Here is a 19,986-nt window from a genome sequence, read left to right as displayed (position 1 = left end):
TCACATGCAGTGCTTCCCAGCAAACTAATTTAAGATAGACTCCAGACTTGATAAATATCGAAAGGGTATATCACTGTCCTGCCTCTGCCTGTTTCTCTTTTGAAGATCAGCAGGCTTAGTAAAAACAGATTTTTTTTTAAATAAGCATTATCATATACAGAGAAGACTGGAAATCATAAATGATGTGAGCAACTTCCCTTGATTATGACAGGAAGCCTGCATATGTAATCTTTGTAGCGAATAAACATCTTCAATTTCTAGTATTATATCATCCAATTCCAGGAAAACATTATCATAATATGAAATAGATGAGAAAGTAAATAGCAATCAGAACTATCTGGAAATGAGAAATACTAGGTTTTTCTCTCTCCTGAGTTGGGGAAGCCTGGCTTAATAAGGAAAGCCTATGTAAGGTGCTCCTGGGTTCAAATCTCAATGCCTATGTGACTGGGCAAATTACTAAATTTCTCTCAACCTTAGTTCCTCTGAGCAATGGAAATGATCTTTCCTTCACAAGGATGGATAATGTTTCAATGAGATAGTGTACATTTAGCCCTTTCCTCCACCCTACATCCCCTCTGTTGGGAAACTGTAGTCTACACCATTGGTGTACTGGTCCTCACCTCTTCTATGTATTATCTTTGTAGGGGCTTCCGGCCACCCAACCAGGAAGCCAGTGGTTGTCTCCTCCCTCCCCTTCCTCCCACTGGCTCTGAATCACTCCTTGTCCCCATTTGAGTTAGCAGTCAGATGTGTCTACTTTGAGACTGACTGATCTACGCATACTACAAAGTGTGTACTTAACCTACACTGGTGAATAACCTAAAATTTTCTTGAGGGGAGGAATTGTAGTTTTTATATCCGGCAATGATACCTATGAAACTGAAGTAAAATAAAAGAGAAATAGCCCCAAAAAATCCCAGTTTGCTCTCTCCCTATTCCTGCTTACACTCAAGATGCTGACTTGTGTGGCTCTTGTGTGTCACTGGCTCTTGCCCTGCCAAGCCATGCAGGTCTGGTCTCCGAGGGTATTTCTGGGAACCTGTAGGTATGTCCCATGCTCCTACCACCACCTGCAATGACAGCAACACTAGAGAGCACTGTGATCTCCAGGGCATTCTTGCCTGAGGTGAAACAGTAAGGGGGAGAGGCAGAATGGGATGGATCTCAGGTCTGACTGATGTCAGAACTCACCTAACCTTCTCACTATCTTTTCTCCTTCAATACATCAGGCTGGGTGGCTCAAGTCGTGATCCTGGGGTCCTGGGGTCCTGGGTTCAGGCTCCCCACTCAGCGGGGAGCCGCCTTCTCCTCTTTCTCTACCCCTCCCCATCCTTGTGCTCTCTCCCCTTCTTTCAAATAAATAATAAATAGGTAAAATCTTTTAAGAAATGTGTCTCAGGGCAGCCCCGGTGGCACAGCGGTTTAGCGCTGCCTGCAGCCCAGGGTGTGATCCTGGAGACCCAGGATTGAGTCCTACGTCGGGCTTCCTGCATGGAGCCTGCTTCTCCCTCTGCCTGTCTCTGCCTCTCTCTCTCTCTCTGAATAAAAAAATAAATAAATCTTAAAAAAAAAAAAAAAAGAAAAACGTCTGATCAGTTACCCATGGCATCTCCCATTTTATACCCTTTCGTTTACTTAGTCTCCTTTCCAGCACTGCAGTTTTTGATTTGCCAGAGTTGGTTGGAGTTCTCTCTCTCCCCTGCATTAACCTTGACCAGAGGAGTACCAGAGCTCCTTGTGTCTCCATGTCCTAGAGCAAGTTTCATAGAATAATCTTTATAGAAAGGGCTGAAATTCATCAAGTATGCCCTGGGAAGGCATGGGGTGCAGCTGGCATCTACTCAGATGGGTTGCTTGTCTGTTCTGTTTGGTCAATGCTCAAACCAAACTGGGTGCTAAATATTTTGAGTATCACCTCTGCTTCCAGAGCTACCTCTCCACAGGAAGCCATAGATGAGTGCTCATGGGAGTCTGAGCCAGGAGTTCAATCTGAGTTTAACCAAAGCATAGTTGCCTTTACCCTTGAAAGATCAAGATGGACTTGGATGTATGGTCAGGCTGTCAGTACCAGAATCGTTTAGGATAGTTTTTCTCTCAGAAGTTTCTTTAGAAAAAAAAAAAAAGAAGAAGAAGAAGTTTCTTTAGACCTTTAAGTAAACAGTTGTCTATTGATCCATTTCACACTGCTAGATATGTCCAGACACAGCTAAATATTAATGGTCTGCAGTTTGGGCTCGGTCTTGCCAGGGTTCCGACTCACTTGATTGTAACAAGATGGGAATGGGCATCATACTTTACATTTCTGGTTAAGCAATAATTGGGAGAAACACCTTTTTCATTGAAGTCTTCTATGCTTATGATCTTGTCAGTCTTTGTAATTTAGTTTTTATTTTATACATTTCAAGATAGGTTGTTAGTTGCATACAAATTCATAATTTTTTAAATTTGTATTTTGAAGATATTTTTATTTATTTATTCATGAGAAACCCACAGAGAGAGGCAGAGACACAAGCAGAGGGAGAAGCAGGCTCCATGCAGGGAGCCCGATGCAGGGCTCCAACCCAGGACCCCTAGTCACAACTTCAGCCAAAGGCAGATGCTCAACCACTGAGCCACCCAGGTGCCCCTGTTGTAGCTTCTTTTTTTTTTTTTTTTGTTATAGCTTCTTGATGGATTAGCCTTAACATGTATTTTTATTCCTTTGCCTTAAATTCCATTTTTTATGATATTAATATTGCTTAATAGCTTTTAAAAAATATTTTATTTATTTATTCATGAGAGACAGACTGAGAGATAGAGAGGCAGAGATACAGGCAGAGGTGGAAGCAGACTCCATGCAGGGAGCCCGATGTGGGACTCGATCCCAGGACCCCAGGATCATGCCCTGGGTCCAAGTCAGGCACTAAACCGCTGAGCCACCCAGGGATCCCCGTTTTTTTTTTTAAAGATTTTTTTTTAAATTTTTATTTATTTATGATAGTCAGAGAGAGAGAGAGAGAGGCAGAGACACAGGGAGAGGGAGAAGCAGGCTCCATGCACCGGGAGCCCGACGTGGGATTCGATCCCGGGTCTCCAGGATCACACCCTGGGCTGCAGGCCCAGGTCTCCAGGATCCTGGGCCAAAGGCAGGTGCTAAACCGCTGCGCCACCCAGGGATCCCAGGATCCCCGTTTAATAGCTTTTTATAAAGGATTTCATTCATGTTTTCTTCTGGAATTTTTATTTTTATTTTTTTACATTTAAATCTTTGAACCATTGGGAATTGATCCTGGTCTAGTTCTGAAGTACAGACCCAATTTTATATGTAATATATATTAACATGTACATACATATATTTTGCTTTTGAAATACATATATCTGTACACATACATGTGTACATATTTTTTGAAGTTTTTCTCCTTTCTCTCTCTTTTGCTGTTTAATAGTTTTGTGATTATTGTCACCCTACCTGCCAGGTCTCTAGTCTATTCTGGGTCTTCTGGTGGTGGTTAGGGTTCCAGCAATATTAGAGAATTCCAGGGAGCAGATCCATTCACTTCCCGGTTGTAAGGCTGTCTTGGTCTTCCTACTTGGCAGATCCTCAACTTCCTAAAAAGCCATAGCCTCAGGCAGCAGTCAGGAAGCAATTCTATTCAGCCTCCATTCACAAAGGTGTGTGGGAGTATGAAATGACTCAGGAAGAAGGTTGCTCACTTTGATATTGTGAGTAGCAGGAAACTTTGTATATAGCTTGTCCAGCAAGAGAGGAGGACTGGTTGAGTAAACCAGTTCACACACACCATGAAGTACACGCAGCTATAAAAAAAATGAGTAAAATCTCCATGATACGATCTTCTTAATATACAGGTACGTGAAAAAAGCAGGGTACAGAACAATATAGATGGAACCACTCTCTTTTGTGAAAGAAAAGGAGAAAAATAAGAATTTATATAGTTGCAAGAAGAGATGGATAAGGATAAGCAGCAAATATAAATGGTTTCCTAAAGAGGAGGAGAAGTGGGGAATGGGGCGAACATGGGAATTCTCTGTATCATAAAATGCTATATTTTTAAGTTGTCATTTTTGTAAGATAATCAAGATGATTTATGTAAGATAAAATTATAACAAAGCCCTACAGATACAAAAGGTGTGTGTGTGTGTGTGTGTGTGTGTGTGTGTGTGTTCTGGTTTGTCCTCTTTGTGGCACTAATAATACTTCAGGCACCATTGCCTGCCTCTGGGCCTATACTCTAATAGGCCCACTGCAACAGACTCACTCATGGTTTGTGTTTTGTGCTCTTCTTGATTCCTAGAAATGATAACTGCTTTTGAGCCCATTTATTTTTGGTTATCCGTCTTTGCATTTTATCTGTCATTGCTGTATATTTACAGCAGAGGAAATGCTTGTATGTGTGAAACTTCTATGGCCGTGGAAATCTTTTTCCTCTTGTTTTAACCCGTATCATTGAAAATCCCTTCAAAACATTTCTTGTCCTGCCTTAAAAAGTCTAGTATATACTCAGAATAATTAAATATTTCTTGGATGATAAAACATATCAGAATGAAATATCTAAACCATAAAAATTCATGTAAAAACCATATTTCATGGAATTTAAAATGCTACCGATTGTAAGATAGACCATTATTTTATGTACCATTAAAAAATGCTGCCAATTAAACTATGATGCAATGTTTTCCTGCACATTCTTTGTAAGATGCATCTTGATTTCAAAGATACTAAAATGTGAAAAAATGTGCATCTTAAGATAGATCAAATATAGTTATAGATACAGACTTGAAAGATAAAAAGGTTGAATTAAATGTGCACTCATCTCAAGATGTTCCAAAAATCAAAAAGAAATATTTTGCCTAGAGCAATGCCAAGCACCTGGTAGGTACCTGAAGAATACTTATGAGAGAATAAAGGCTTCTCATACACCATTGAATGGTCACTAAAATACAGAGAGAAGTATGAAAAAAAATGGTTAAACATAGACTATGTCCAGCCCCTGAGCTGTTACTTTAAGCATAAAAAAGATATAAAAAAAATGAGGACAAGATGGACCACCCCTGGAATAGTTTATACTCTAGTGAAAGAGACAAATGTAACAAACATAGTCTGATGTTGGAGGGGAAAGCAGCATGAAGGTGTAGATTTGGGGGTTGTCTTCAGAGGGATAACAGCTGAAATTGTGGGGATAGATAATGACATGAGGCTTGCAGCAATGAGGAGAGGGATGAGGGTAAATCCTTGGAGAGTACCTATATTAGATGGGGAGAAAATGAGGATCCAATGAGGAAAACCAAGACACGGTCAAGATAGCTAAGGGGAGAAATTGGAGAGCAATTTGTCACAGGCCAGAGTTAGAAAGATGGTTTTAAGAAGGGAGGAACAATCACCATTGTCAAATTGTGGAGAGATGGAGCAGGATGAGGAGTGAAGATGTTATCAGATCTGGCAGTTAGGAGGTCATCAGTGACTTCCAATAAAGTAATTTCAGGAAAATGATTGGAGCAGATGTCAGACTATAATGAGTTGATGAGTAAATGCAGGAAGAGTTTATCTAGAAAAGCTTATGAGAAGGGATAGGAAGAGGCAGGAGAAAACAGGAAGGGCAGATATGGAATCAATGAATGCAGGAAAAAGTAAGCACCAAAAAAACCTCATGGAAACAAAGCCCAGGGCTGAATGTCTAGACGTAGGCCAAATGTCAGAATGGGGAGGCAGATGGCCGGCAAGGCAGGGAGCAAATGTGGGGGCCTTAGAGAGGAAAGGCAGAGAAGGTAAGAGATCAGGCAATCTTTGGTTCAGTTCTTAGCTCTGTCCCTTACTGTATGAATTTGGGCAAATGTCTTAAAACTCTGCCCTTCAGATATTAAGAAAGAATACCCAGAAAGAAGATAGACACTCCAAAAACACTCCTACAGTAAATATGATACATTTCTCAGAGGTTTTTTTTTTCTTATGATTTTAATGTAGGCTGATGACATAAGTCCAAAGCATAATTCTAGGAAAGAAGCCTACAAGGGGACAAAATGATGTATTTCAAGTGCACAGCTTTGTGACAGTTTAGCTTTTAAGAGTATCCAGGGTTGGAATTACAAATGGATTTCATCCTGCATGCCAGTACTGATGAGATGCCAATGACTGCCTGAAGCACTGGTTGGACAGAATCATGTTTGAGGGAGTCTAGGCTCAGCATAAGAAAGGGCTATGGATTAAAGAAGTTGGCCAGAGGCTTGAGAAGGGATGGTAGGAAGAATAGGGTCATGAATTTGCTGACCCTGAACCAGGGGAGGAAAATGGGCTATGTATCCATCAGATAGTTTTCCATCAATGATATTGAGCTTTTTGATAAATATTGACTTGTTAAAAACTTCAGTGTACATTCTCTGAGGAGTACAAATACTCCACGTTATACATTAAGAGTAGAAACATAAATTGCAGCAGTCAGCTACAGCCAGTAGGTTTGACATCCTTTTATGAATATTAATATATGTGATCAGAATATATTCATTCACTTACTAGAAGCCCTCTCCACCTGTTCAAGGTAGAGGACCATGGAAGTATCTAAGGCAAGATCAAAAATCTTCCTTGGAAAAACTCCTGGTTATGAAGTAAGATGTGGAGGAAAAGGAGATTAAGCTCCTGATGCTTCATATACAATAGCCATGGATCATTTTATTTTGAAAACTTTTAAAAGTTACTATTGCTAAGCTTATATATATATATGTAAGCTCCAGGTGTATATATATACCTCCTGAATAAAGAAGAGGTAGAAGGTTGGTTTTCATCCTACCTTAAGGCCGGCCTTAAGGGCTTCACGAAACATGGCTTGGAAGCCTCTGCTGTAAGATTAATTAGTTACGAAATGCACTACCAGTCACTAAACACATTAATTTGCTCTATTAGAATGATAATGTTTATGAATGGGCAAAATGTTGGAGATATTTATAAAAAATGACCATTTTTAATTTAGTTACCTACGGTAATTACAGTCATTAGAATACATCCTCCAGAGTCTGGATTCTTCAGTCTAACAAAACTAACATAGCAGCACCCAGAGTTAAGTTCAGGTGAAGGAAGGCAATGCCACGCTCAGGCCCAGGCTTCTCTTCAGCCCATGGAGAAGATCGGATTTGCTTCTTGCTCCTCACATGGACTGATCTCTTGAGAACATCACCCCACAGCCCAAAAGATCTGCTCGAATTTTAGTCTTGGCATCTATGTTCCAGATGAGAAAAAGGGAGAAAGAGGAAGGAACGGGGTGACCCTGCTGCAAAGGCTTACGTGGTTCCCTTTAGCAAGACATACTGACACCTTCCCATTTGCATATTTCTACTGTTAATAAAGGAACACCTGGTAACAGGAATACCTAGGCCGACTTACTATCATACCGTTGACTGCTTCTATACCTGTGTGTGTGTGTATACATATGAATAAAACCATATGTATAGATTTTTATTCCCACCAGCCCAATCAGGATACAGAACAATTCCATTACCCCAAAAATCCTCTCACATGCCTATCCCTTACAGTTGCACCTTCTCCCGCCATTATCTCCTGGGAACCACTCATCTGTTTTCCATCACCATAGTTTTGGGATTTCAAGAATGTCGTACAAATGGAATCAGATAGTAGGATTCCTTTTGGGACTGCCTTCTTTCACTCAGCACAATGCCTTTGAGATTTGTTGAAGTTGGTGTGTTGGTAGTTCATCCCTTTTTATTGCTGAATAGTATTCCACAGCATGCAGGTATCCCTGTTTGTTTATTCATTCACCTGCAGAAGGACATTTGGATTGTTTCTAGTTTTTGACAGTTGTAACAGAGCTGCTATTTATGTATGTTTTTGTGTGAATGTAAGTTTTCACCCATGTCTATGTTTTTATTATGATGAGATTACATACAAGGACCTAACCATTAATATGTTCTCTTCCCACATTGAAATATATGAACCTCCAGGATTTTGCCTGATTCAAAGCAAGTAGCAGACTGGTACCATGAAGAGTAAGCTCCTGGCCTGTATACTTTTCAATAGTGGTGTGGCATTAGGCAAGTTACTTCACATCTCTATGCCTCAGTTTTCCCCGTCCTGAAAAATCGAAGCAACTGGTAGGATCCCCACGTTGGTTCCCTGACCTGTGGAGTGAGACTATTATAGCAGGAAAGGCCATATGGAAGCCACTAGATCTACTTGTATTTAGGAAAATAATACACTAAAAGCAACACTGCATATTGGAGGGATTGCAGAGATTAGTGCCACCATCAAGGATTTGAAAGATGGGGATCCCTGGGTGGCGCAGCGGTTTAGCGCCTGCCTTTGGCCCAGGGCACGATCCTGGAGACCCGGGATCGAATCCCATGTCAGGCTCCCTGCATGGAGCCTGCTTCTCCCTCTGCCTATGTCTCTGCCTCTCTCTCTCTGTCTCTCTCTGTGACTATCATAAATAAATAAAATTAAAAAAAAAAAAAAAAGGATTTGAAAGATGTAGGGGTGGTCGTTCCCACCACATCCCCATTTAACTCTCCTATGTGGTTTGTACAGAAGACAGGTGGATCTTAGAGAATGATAGTGGATTATTGTTAAACTGAATTAGTGGTGGTTGTACTTGCAGCTGCTATACCAGATGTGGTTTTGTTGTTTGAGCAAATTAACACATATCCTGGAAACTGATATGCAGCTATTGGGCTGGCATGCTTTTTTCTTTATCCCTGTCAATAAGAACCACCAAAAGCAGTTTGCTTTCAGCTGGCAAGGCCAGCATTCTACCTTTCCTGTCCCACCTCAGAGGTATATCAACTTTCCAGCTCTATGTTCTAATTTAATTCATGGGAATCTTGATCTCCTTTCCCTTCCACAGGTTGTCACACTAATCCATTACACTGATGATACCATGCTGATTGGACATGGTGAGCAAGAAGCAGTACCCACTGTAGGCTTATTGGTAAGACATTGGAAATAAATCTGGCACAAATTGAGGGGCCTTCTATCTCAGTGAAATTTGGGGGGAATCCAGTAGTGTGGGGCATGTCAACATATCCCTTCTAAGGTAATGGATAAGTTGTTACATTTGGCCTCTCTTACAGTCAAAAAAGAGGCACAATGCTGAGTGGAACTCTTTGGATTTTGGAGGCAACATATTCCATTGGAGTGTATTATTCCAACCTATTTTCCAAGTGACTCAAAAAGCTGCTGAATGAGAAGACTCTGTAATATGTCCAGAGTGCTGTGCAAGCTGCTCTGCCATTTCCGCCATATGATCCAGCAGATCCAATGGTGCTTGAAGTGTCAGTGGCAGGTAAGGAAGCTACTAGGAGTCTCTGGCAGGTCTCAACAGGTGACCTGCAGCTCAGACTCTTAGGATTTTAGAACATCCTCTATGGATAACTATTCTCCTTTTGAAAAATAGCTCTTGGCCTGCTGCTAGACCTTAGGAGAGACTGAATGCTTAATCATAGCCACCAAATTACCATGAGACCTGAGCTCCTCATCATCTGACTTGTGAGGAGAGACGCTACATTCCAAAAGAACTGCATGAGTTTTCTAATTTATACAGACAGAAATCTGGGGAACACGTGTGAGGATGGATATTAAGGGTATGGGATAATGGTAGAAGGAACATAAAGTGACTTCTCAACCTCCAAAACTGTATAAGCAAATTCCTTATAACAAATCTCTTTCATATATACAGTTGGTCCTTGAACAACATGGGTTTGAAGTGCGCAGGTCTACTTATACATGAATTTTTTTTATCATAGAGTACTGTAAATGTATTTTCTTTTCCTTTTGATTTTAATAGCATTTTTTCTCTAGCTTACTTTATTGTAAGAATTCAGTAACACAATATATATAACATACAAATAACACACAAAATGTGGTATATTTATTTATAATACATATAATACACAAAATAGTGTTAATTCACTGTTTGACTACTTATGTTATTGGTAAGGCTTCCCCAGTCAACAGTAGGCTGTTAGCAGTTAAGTTTTTGAGGAATTAAAAGCTATACTTGAACTTTCACTTGCTTGGGAGGGTCAGCAATCCTAAACCCTGCCTTGTTCAAGTGTCAACTGCATAATGAAAGTCATTCATATATATATATATATATATATATATATATATATATATATATACTCCATTGGTTTTGTTTCTCTGGAAAACCCCAATAAAGGCAAGTAATGTAAATGTAACATCTCTGTGTCTCAATTTCCTCATCCTGGAAAATTGGGATTAACAGTTTCTACCTCCCAGAGTTGTGAGGATTAAAAAAAATAATTGTTACGCAGAGTTTGCTGAGGTCAAAGCAGTGTTTTCTACATTTTTTATTTTTATCACTTAGTAAAGTTGATGGCAGAATGCAGATGTTGATAAATATTTGTTGAATAAATGACTTAATCATTTTTTAAAAAATAATCTTAACATATATAACGGTATTATTCATTATTTTTATTCAGCAAATATTTATGAATACCTACTATGCCCAGGCATAAACGTTTTCATTAGGAGAAAAATGAATTATTGATATAGACTATTTTAAACTGTTTTTTTTCCTCACAGAGCTATTCTTCCTTAAATAAAAATTCATTCTATGAAAATTTCTTTTTATGGAAATGAGATACAGAATGAATAGCACATGCACAGGCTTCAATTACTTTCTGAGAGTCATATTAATTTGCTTTTTTAAACTAAAGAGCAAAACAAAGATCAAGATAGAAGACAGGAATTTAAGTATTTAGGTTCTTTTTCTTGGAGGTATTTCCTTGCCCTCAGAGCAGGGACCTGTAATTAACTTTGCTTCAAATAGGTTGAAGATTTTGAGACTTCCCCTATGGTAATGCCGGTGAATATAACTTATTTCCGGATTAATTGTAACACCATTGAAATTTGCATTTCCTTAACTGTGTGTTGGTTGGCGTGGCTTGAAATAATTAGATTATATGGTGGCCCAATTATTTGGTTTGCACAGTCAAGCACACACCCTACGGCTTAATTACCATGAATAAATCAATCCCACCCCAAATTCATTGGCTGTCACTGACAATAGCTTCATCTGTACTCGCACAGTGTAAGGAATTCAATGAGGAGGCTAAGACCCGTGATTAAAACTTTAGCCGTTAGAATAACCGCTCTCTTAGAGATCCGTTTTTCTTTTATGTGGAATCGGCAATTCTACTCCATTTAAACTTTACAGTCATTTCTCTCAAGACAATCTAGGATTGAATTTCTTTTTTATTAAACAAACAAACAAACAAACAAACAAACAAACAAACAAACAAAACAACTAAGCTCTACACCAAAGGTGGGGCTTGAACTCAGGACGCTGAAATCAAGAATCACAGACTCAACCCACTGAGCCGCCCAGGGGCCTCCTGAATTTCTTTTTTTCTAACTTCACTTAGGAGAGATGCTTTTCTATTCAGCCTCAAAAACAAAGACCAAAAACAAAAACAAACAAACAAACAAACAAAAACCCAAACTGGAAAAATCTTAGGGCTTTTTTAAAAAAGAATTCGTAAAATCATTGACCTGGGTCTTGTCCAGGGAAATTTACCTTTAAAGATAAATCTTAGAACATGACTGAAATAAAAGAGATTTACAACACAAAACGCCTGCTATCTTCTTTGCTCTGAGAAACAGTGACATTCTGGATGAGGCTACCGCTGATTTCGAGATTTTTTTTTTTTTTTAAGGTCATCAGTTTCCAGTTTACGGCTAGGTTTTAAGTATGTTCCCAAGCCAAAGTCAGGGGAGAACGGCTTCCCACGGCCCAGGGCGCCGGCTACGCGCTCCGGTCGGGCGAGCGGCGATCGGGGCGCAGGAAAACCCCGCCAAGGGCAGGGGCAGGGGCAGGGGCAGGGGCAGGGGCAGGGGCAGGGGCAGGCACGGGCCACTGGAGCGTCCGGCGCCCCAGAAGCGACCGGGGGTTACAAACAAGTAGAGCAGAAGGGATGGGAGGCTAATTAGAACCAGCACGAGACCCTCCCCCGCGCGCTCGCCCGGCCGGGTCTCCAGCATTCGCGGAGCTGGGGGCGGGGACTCGTTAGGATTCAAATTTAAAGCGGGACGCCCGCGCAGAGCTCAGCAGGTGCCTCCAGCCCGGCTCCCCGCGGCGGGCGTTTCCGCCCCTACCTGCCCACCGGGCCGGAAATTACCTAGCAGGGGAGCTGCCCCTCCTTTGTTGTCAGAGGTTCAACCGCGCGGAAAGCCTTAAAAAGCGCGCAGCGGAGGGGACGCCGGGGCTGGTCCTGCCCGCGGGTACTCCACGCGTTTCCACGCTCTGGGCCGCCGTGCCCCCCGCCCTTCTTTCAAAATGCCACTGTCCATTGGGGAACGCCGGAGTGAGGCTGGGAGGGCAGTGGGGCGGGAGGAGAGGGGGCATAGTAAGAAGGGACGAATGCTCAACGTGCTACACAGGTTACGCTTCAAGAAGGAGCCCAGGAGAGGTAACGCATGCGCCGCCTGCATCTCAGGCGCGTGGAAAGCGTTGCGCATGTGCAGAGCCGAGAGGGGCGGGGGGGCGGGGGGAAAGTGCAGCAAAGGGGTGACTGGCAGGTTGAGGGCGCTTTAGCTACTGGAGAGCCACGGCGACCCGGAGGCGCGTGCGCAGAGCGCCCGAAGGGGTGGGGCTCCTCCTAGGGGACGGCCTCGCGCGCCCCCTGGCGCGAGCCCGGGGAGAGGAAGGAGCGGGAGGGGGCGGAGAGGAGGGAGGAGGCACGGAGGGCGGGAGGGGGGAGGGGAGCCGGAGCGAGGGAGGGTTTATCGACCGGGCGATTTTGGTTAAAATATTCAAAATGGCGGACGGAGGAGCAGCGAGTCAAGATGAGAGTTCAGCCGCGGCGGCAGCAGCAGCAGGTAATCATTACAGCATTTTACATATTCATATTCATACTCAACCCCGGCTCCCGCTGCCCCCCCCGCGACTTAGCATAATTTATTAGTACTCAGGATTATTATAATTAACGGCGGGGAGATGGGGGGCCGGGGAGCACGGAGCCCCCGCCGGGCGCCGAACGGAGGGGAAAAGAGGCTCGGAGCGGCCAGGCGGAGGGGGAAGACAAGGGGCAAAGGGGGCTGCGATCCACCGCCCTCCTCCTGCCCCCGGCCCACCCCGCCGCCGCCGCCGCCGCCGCTCGCCCGCCCGCCCGCCGGCACCGGCCCTCCTCCTCCGCCAGCCGCCGCCGCCTCTTCGCCGCCGTGCCCGAACCCGAGCGGGTCCTCGGCGGGGCCGCGGGGCCGGGGCACAGGGAGAGGACAATAAAGACATTTTACATATTCATAGCCGCTGGGCCGGCGGGGCGCGGGCGGGCGACCCGGGCCGGGCGGGCGCGGGGTGGGGGGGGCGTGGAGGGGGATGGAGGTGGCGGCGAGCACAATGCCGGGGAGGCGGCGGGGCCGGAGCGGACCCCGGCGGCCGGACAGCCACCCGCGTCCCCCCCGGGAGAGGGCCCGGGCGGGGGGGGGCTCGGCCCGGGGGTGCGCCCGGGGAGAGCGTTCTGCCCGCGCCCCGCCGCCGCACGGGGGTCCGAGCGGGGCTGAGCCCGGGGGTCACGGCCCCGGGCACCTCGGCCGCGCCCCGCTTGTCCCCCGTGTGGCGGCCTGACCTGAACCGGGCCTGCGCCCTAGGTGGGTAGGGGCAAGCGGTCGTGGGCGCTGTGAGGTGGCCTCGGGGCGGCGGGGGTGGGGAGCCCGCGCAGGGGTCCGCTTCGCCCCCTCCGGGGCGGACGGGCTGGGAAGGCGGCCCTCGTGGAAAGTTCCCCTCGGAGGGGGATGCCCTCCGGGGCAGCCCCATGTGTTCCGGACCGTCGGTCAGCGGTCCCCGTGGGTCGTGCTTTCCCTGGGGAGTTGGCTGGAGGTGTCTGGCGTGGTCTGATCTCCGTTCCCCCCCGCCCCCGCGCCCCTTCCCGCGCCCCCGCCCCCGCGCCCAACCCGGGCGGACCGGGCCGGGGGCCCTCGGGGGCCTCTGGCTCTCAGGCCCCAGAAGCACCCGGAGGCCTCTCAGGAACTTGGATGTAGAGAGGGCTGCCCTCCTGCCCCTGCCCGAGCACCGGCTGGCCTGACAAGTTGATAATATTCTAGATTTCCCCTCTCCTGTGGGGAGTTAGGTAGGGGCGGGGATCCCCCTCCCCGGTCCTGTGGTGTCGGTTTCTTGCTGGGTGCTCGGTCCTCTCTACTCTCGGCTTAGCCGAACCTCTCTCATTTGAATAATGTCTAATTCGGGGAGGTTTATATTATTGAAATGGCCGCCTGGCTTTCCCCGCCTCTCATGTTTAGTAATTCAGACCTTTAATAACAGCCACTCACAGCCCAACGCCGTGTTTATATTTTACATTCGCCCCATGTGCTTTTGTGGTTCGATATGATTCTTTTTTTTTTTTTTCCTTGGCAATCCACGGGGCTCTGAGATCAAACCCAGGCTGTGCTGGGAAGAGCAGGGGGAGAGCTAGGCCTTGGCTCCTCTAGCAGTTGCCTAGGCCTCATTCTCTGCCGCTTGATTTATTTACTAATAACCAAAATGACTTTCCCCTACCAACTTCCATACACATACCCGTCCTCCGCGGGCAAAACAAACCCTCCTGGGGCCTTAACCAGCAGTAAAGCAGCTCCTAGCTAGGCTTCAACTCTGTCGTGTTTTGTTTTCTCTTAAAAAGACTTTCTTACAGTTTGCAGTAATATTAGGCCTAAGGAAAGAAAATCTTCTCATTTTCAGAGGCGACTGAAACCTATTTTGATTTCATACAAATAAATCACTTTACTTTGGTGATAGTTCTCCCCTGCCCCTTGGCTTCTACCTCCAAGTTAAACACTTTCAGGCTTTGTAAAAGGTCTGCAGTATTTGTAAAACCCATAGTTTTTTTCTAGGAGTTGTAGAATAACTAAATGTTTTAGAAGTTCCAATTAACAGCACTTTCAGAATGTCTCAGTGCTGCATTTCCTTTTCAACTTCTTCATTCTAATTTAAAAGATGGCTGATATTAATTTTGTGCTATCCCTGTTAAGGTTTGCTTATTTTAATGGTAGCACTCCTAAAAACAGAAATGGGGTTATGTTTTAAGTATTTGTGTCATGGTTAAATGAGTGAACATAGTAGAATAATAAACATAGGCATTGTGTCTACCCTGATCTTGTAACTTATTCTTCTCCCAGCACACCCACCCCTCTTTAAGTTGTCAGAATTGATTTTATGTTTTATGTAGAATTAGGACAGTTGGTCTGTGAAAGTCAGGCTAACTTCCGTAATTCAGAAGAAACAGTAATTTTCATTTTTGGTCTTTCCCTTGTTAAAGTTTTCTTTCTTTTTTATTTTACATAGTTTTAGTGTTTTTTTGTTTTTTTGTTTTTTTAAAAACAGCGTTGCTTCTCATTGGTGGTTTTTTTTTTTTTTACCCCTATTAGTAAAGTACCAGAGAAGTGTTATTTAGCATTGATGTGTTAAACCTTTGAAAATATAAGGCACTTTATGGTCAGTTGCTAGGTACATATTTTGGGAGACATTAGTCTTCAGTTTAATTTCTAACAAAATTGTAGATTTGATGGGCTAAAAGCAAGCCAATTTCCAATGACCAGTTCTTATCATTTTTTCTTTTTCACCTCCACTAGGCAGGCCCCGAATGCAGCAGGGAAAAAAGTCTGTAGCTTTCATGTGAATGTTCAGGTGAATGACTGCTTCAGAGACCTGAAGCATGAGGTCGAATGGACAAAAAGCAGTAATATGATTTCATGCCTTAAATAGCATATGTTTTTGCACCCGATTCCCAAGATGTGGTCAAACTGATGATGTCATTGGACTGAGGACAAGGTGCAGTTAATTTGATTTATTGTCCTGAGGTGAAGTGTAGCAGTGAAACCTTCTCATAGGGAAACCATTTATCTCGGGACAATTTCCTTTATAGCTGCAATTTAACCACTACCGAGGCTGTAGATATTTTATCCAGGATGATAAAATGTACGCTGCATTTTATAAACAAAATTCCACTGTTAGAATTTTTGTAATAGAGGAAAGGATGAGTACTGTTAACTGGCCTCCTATTTTGGTTGGCATTCTATGCTTTGTAAAAATTCACCCCCTCAAATTCTCAGAAGGAGACCATGGGTTTTAAGTAAGTATAATCATGGAAGTGGATCAATATAAATGCTTATTTTAGAGCTGTTCTTTGTGACCTCCCAAACTCAAGTAAGAAGCTGCCAGGCTAAAGAAGGAGAGATCATTTGCCTTAGAACCTATTTCAGTGAGTAAAGTGAAGTTGAAGAGAATGAAGGCTGTATGTTTTTAGATTGAAATTACAATGTTTCAAATAAGGTAGATACTTAGAAGAAAGTATTTGGTTTGCAAACAGGTTTTTAAAAAATAATTCAAAATTATTTTTGAATTTGTCTTTAGTCTGGACAAATTTGTTTATTTTGATAAGTAATTTTTAGAATTACATTGTGAGGTAGTGCTTCCACCTATGATTTCTGACATAGAAGACTTCTTTTAGACATTTTTCATCGTAGTTTTTACCAGTTTATCTTGAAGTGCTGAATAAAACGCCCTGGGAATGCGGTAGGATGCTGTGCTTTTTAGCCCTTTCAAGCTTGATACAGAATTTTAGATTACTGTTGAGCCTTAGTAAGTTTATAATCGGCCTGTCTCCTTATGTGTCTGTCAGGCAGCTTCTCACAAGTTTTCAGAAGACCCACTGTTGCTTCCTTCTTAACTTGCCCCACCTGTTAATTATAATGGTACTTTGAGTCCAGGTCTTGAAAATTCACGCGACAGCCGACCAAATGTTTTTAATATCTGAAAGGACCATTCTGCCTCCAAGCTATTATTGTAAAGTAATTTTTAACATCTTTCCCAAACTAATTTGATTCCTTTCATTTTGTCATTGTCGAAAACCCCAGTAGTCAAAGGAAAACAAAGTGACTATTCAGGTTTAAATTGTATAGTATTCTGTCATGTTTTAAAATGTATTATTCTCTGCATCATAAAGCAGAAGAAATAAAACATGTTTTATTTATTGTTGCCTCGATTGCAGTAATTGTTAATCTACTATATTCATCTGGTCACTGGATTTTGGAATAAGTTTAGGGCTCAGAATGTTAAATTGCTGTTATCAAGCCACCAAAGATGTTTAAACGAGCCCTGAATATCTTAGGCCAGTGCTTCTATAACGACAGAACTGGAAATTTGAAGGTTATCTTTCATAAGTATTTTGCACTAAAAATGAACTATTTGAAGTTTCTCGAATCTGAATTATTTCATCTTGGATTTAGTTGTGTGTGTATGTTTAAGTTGTTTTTAAAATTGGTCACTCACTTTCATGAGTATGTTTCCTAGTCCTAGGAAGACTATGATATTGTGTAGGGGTGATTGCCTTATTATTAATGGGTGTTTTTGCTTTGTTTTTTATGTTGAAAACCCACAGGTCTAGTCTTTGCATATAAGTCTTTCATGCACTATTAGAAATAATTTTCTTTGAAAATACTGGTACATGACTCATTAACTTGCTTTTATACAACAGTATTTGCTCAACTACAGTTTTTGTGATTAGTAAATACTTATTATGAAAGCGCAATTTTAAGCAGGATGTGTTTTCCCAATGGAAGTGATTATGTTTAGAACTATCTAAATAATTATTGTTTACTGAATGGAACAAGTCACAGACAAAACATGCTCCTTTTGGGTCACTTTGTTCTTATTTGTTTTTTCTTTTAATGTTAAATACCTGAGCAAACATGCTTATTACTTATTTCTTCAAGGAAATCCAGTGTTAGGTATTACAGTGTAGATTTGATTATTATACATTTGTCTTACTTGAGTTTCTGTATCCTTTCTGCATGAATTTTTCCTCCTCCTCTTCTCTTTTAAGAAACTGGGCAGGAGTTTTGCTTAATTTTTTTATTGTATTGCTTAAATAAGATAAATCTTTTTGAGGGGAATCAGGGTTGAAAGAGGTAATGATTACAGATCATAGAGAATAGCAGGTTCCTTATCCATCTTTTGCTCAACATTTTTGCACATTATTGACATTTTGTGACATTTTGCACATTATTGACATTTTGCAAATATCTTCTTTGCAATAGAAGATATAAACACATTTTGTGAATAAAGATAATAACTTTGCAGATTTATATTTCTTCTTAGGTTATTTACACTGATGTGAGTGTTATCTAATTGTATCCATGGAAAGAGGCAAGCTTAGGGTGCTCTTTCTTTGCCATCTTCCCAGACTCCCCCCTCTATTTCTTTTTAGTAATAAATCTGTTTTATTTTGTACTGAAATGTTTCTATGTTCTAAACTGGCTGTGAGCCCTTATAAACTCTTTCAGCACTAATAGCAAGGAAAAAAAAATAGCATGAGTGGAGCCATTGCCTGACTTTCTGATCCACTTACAGTATATTTAGAATTTGGAATATGAGAATTATCTTGTATTTCAGAGACTGCTATAAAGAAGCTCTTTACATAGTGTGCATATAGTTTAGAGAGTGCTATGTGTTTTTACTAGAGGGTGTTTGTTACTGAGCATTTGATAGGTTATCTTGTTTGTCAGTGGCTCATATAGCTTCTTTGGGATTTTGTTTTTCACAAATACCAAGTCTTCACTGTTACCTAGATTTTGCTGACAAGACTAGCACTGAGCAAAAGAAGAATCAGTAGACCTCTAGATTTATCAGATTTTTAAAAAAAATTTATTTATTTATTCATAGAGACAGAGAGAGAGAGAGAGAGGCAGAGACACAGGCAGAGGGAGAAGCAGGCTGCATGCAGGGAACCCGATGTGAGACTCGATCCTGGGTCTCCAGGATCACACCCTGGACTGAAGGCAGTGCTAAACCGCTGAGCCACTCGGGCTGCCCAGATTTTTTTTTTTTAAAGTACAGTCCAGGAAACTGGATATTCATCCAGAAAAGGATACATAAAATTAATTAAAAAAAAAAAAAAAAGACAATGTAAAAAGCACAAAACTAAGCTCAATATGAGTATTGGTAGTAAGTAGCTTTACTTAATCTACAATGTTGAAAGTCATTACAAGTACAGTTTAATTTGTCACATGATTTATTTCATAATTCTCTGTAACTTTATTGGTTTTTATGTTGGAATCACAATAGTGGATAAAGTTAAATCAGAAAAATAATAAAACCTATGTAGGTTTTTTGTTTTGTTTCTTTTTTTTTTTTTTTGGACTAGTCAGCTTTCTCTTTGCAATAGAAGATATAAACACGGGGATCCCTCGGTGGCTCAGCAGTTTAGCGCCTGCCTTTAGCCCAGGGCGTGATCCTGGAGTCACGAGATCGAGTCCTGCATCAGGCTCCCTGCATGGAGCCTGCTTCTCCCTCTGCCTGTCTCTCTCTCTCTCTCTCTCTCTGTCTCTCATGAATAAATAAATAAAATCTTAAAAAAAGAAGAAAAAGAAGATATAAACAAAAATGGCTGGGAAGTGAAGTGAACATTATGTTTTTGTTTAACGTGATCACCTTAAATAATGGAGTTGTACTGACTGGTGTTGTAACTTACGGAGTAAATTTACTTTTTTAGAAAAAAAGTGACTTACCTGTTTTCTTGTTTAGTACACTTATTTTAATGGTCTGCTTAATGAAAAAAAAAGTCCTTTTTTTGCTGATTCATACTGCAGCAAGGAAGTATATTATAATCAAGCTTTTAAAGATACTTACTTCATCGCTTACAAAAGCTATTTATCTGCTGTGTACCTGGTCTTATGCCAGTTGTTTTTGGAGATAACAAGGGAAATCTAAGACTGCTGTGGAGCAGTTGGTATGTTTTCTTAGCAGGGAAAATTTAAAAACAATGTATGTAATTACATATTAAAATATATAGCAGATAATAACGATCAGAGTAGAGATCAAAGTGTGTCCAAATTTGTAGGAACCAAAGCATCCTAGAGCCGTTATAGCTGGAAGGTAATGTAGATACCATCTATCTTAAAGCCTTTATAAATGAGGAAATGCTCTCACAGTGGTTTAGTGTCTTGCCCTCAGTTTCTTAACTGTTGAGTTA

The 19,986-nt window shown here is 42.1% G+C and overlaps 1 protein-coding gene and 1 long non-coding RNA gene across 6 annotated transcripts in view; one reads left to right on the top strand and one right to left on the bottom strand.

The window, feature by feature from the left end:
* Positions 1–19,986, bottom strand: part of LOC112648695 (uncharacterized) — a 71,988-nt gene that overhangs the window by 42,444 nt on the left and 9,558 nt on the right. The window lies entirely within an intron of this gene.
* Positions 12,724–19,986, top strand: part of POU2F1 (POU class 2 homeobox 1) — a 187,918-nt gene continuing 180,655 nt past the window's right edge. For 3 of the 5 annotated variants that reach the window (XR_007411938.1, XR_003129217.3, XM_025430481.3), the window contains exon 1: positions 12,724–12,841. Coding sequence is in view for 1 of the 5 variants with exons in the window: in XM_025430481.3 (XP_025286266.1) it covers positions 12,781–12,841 (61 nt within the window). In the remaining 4 variants the exon portion in view is untranslated. The remainder of the gene's footprint in view (positions 12,842–19,986) is intronic. The other 2 variants (XM_025430484.3, XM_035719385.2) reach the window with 2 other exon arrangements.

Source organism: Canis lupus, chromosome 7 (genome assembly GCF_003254725.2).
Source record: "Canis lupus dingo isolate Sandy chromosome 7, ASM325472v2, whole genome shotgun sequence".
NCBI lineage: Eukaryota > Metazoa > Chordata > Mammalia > Carnivora > Canidae > Canis > Canis lupus.
This window is presented reverse-complemented; position numbering and strand designations above follow the sequence as displayed.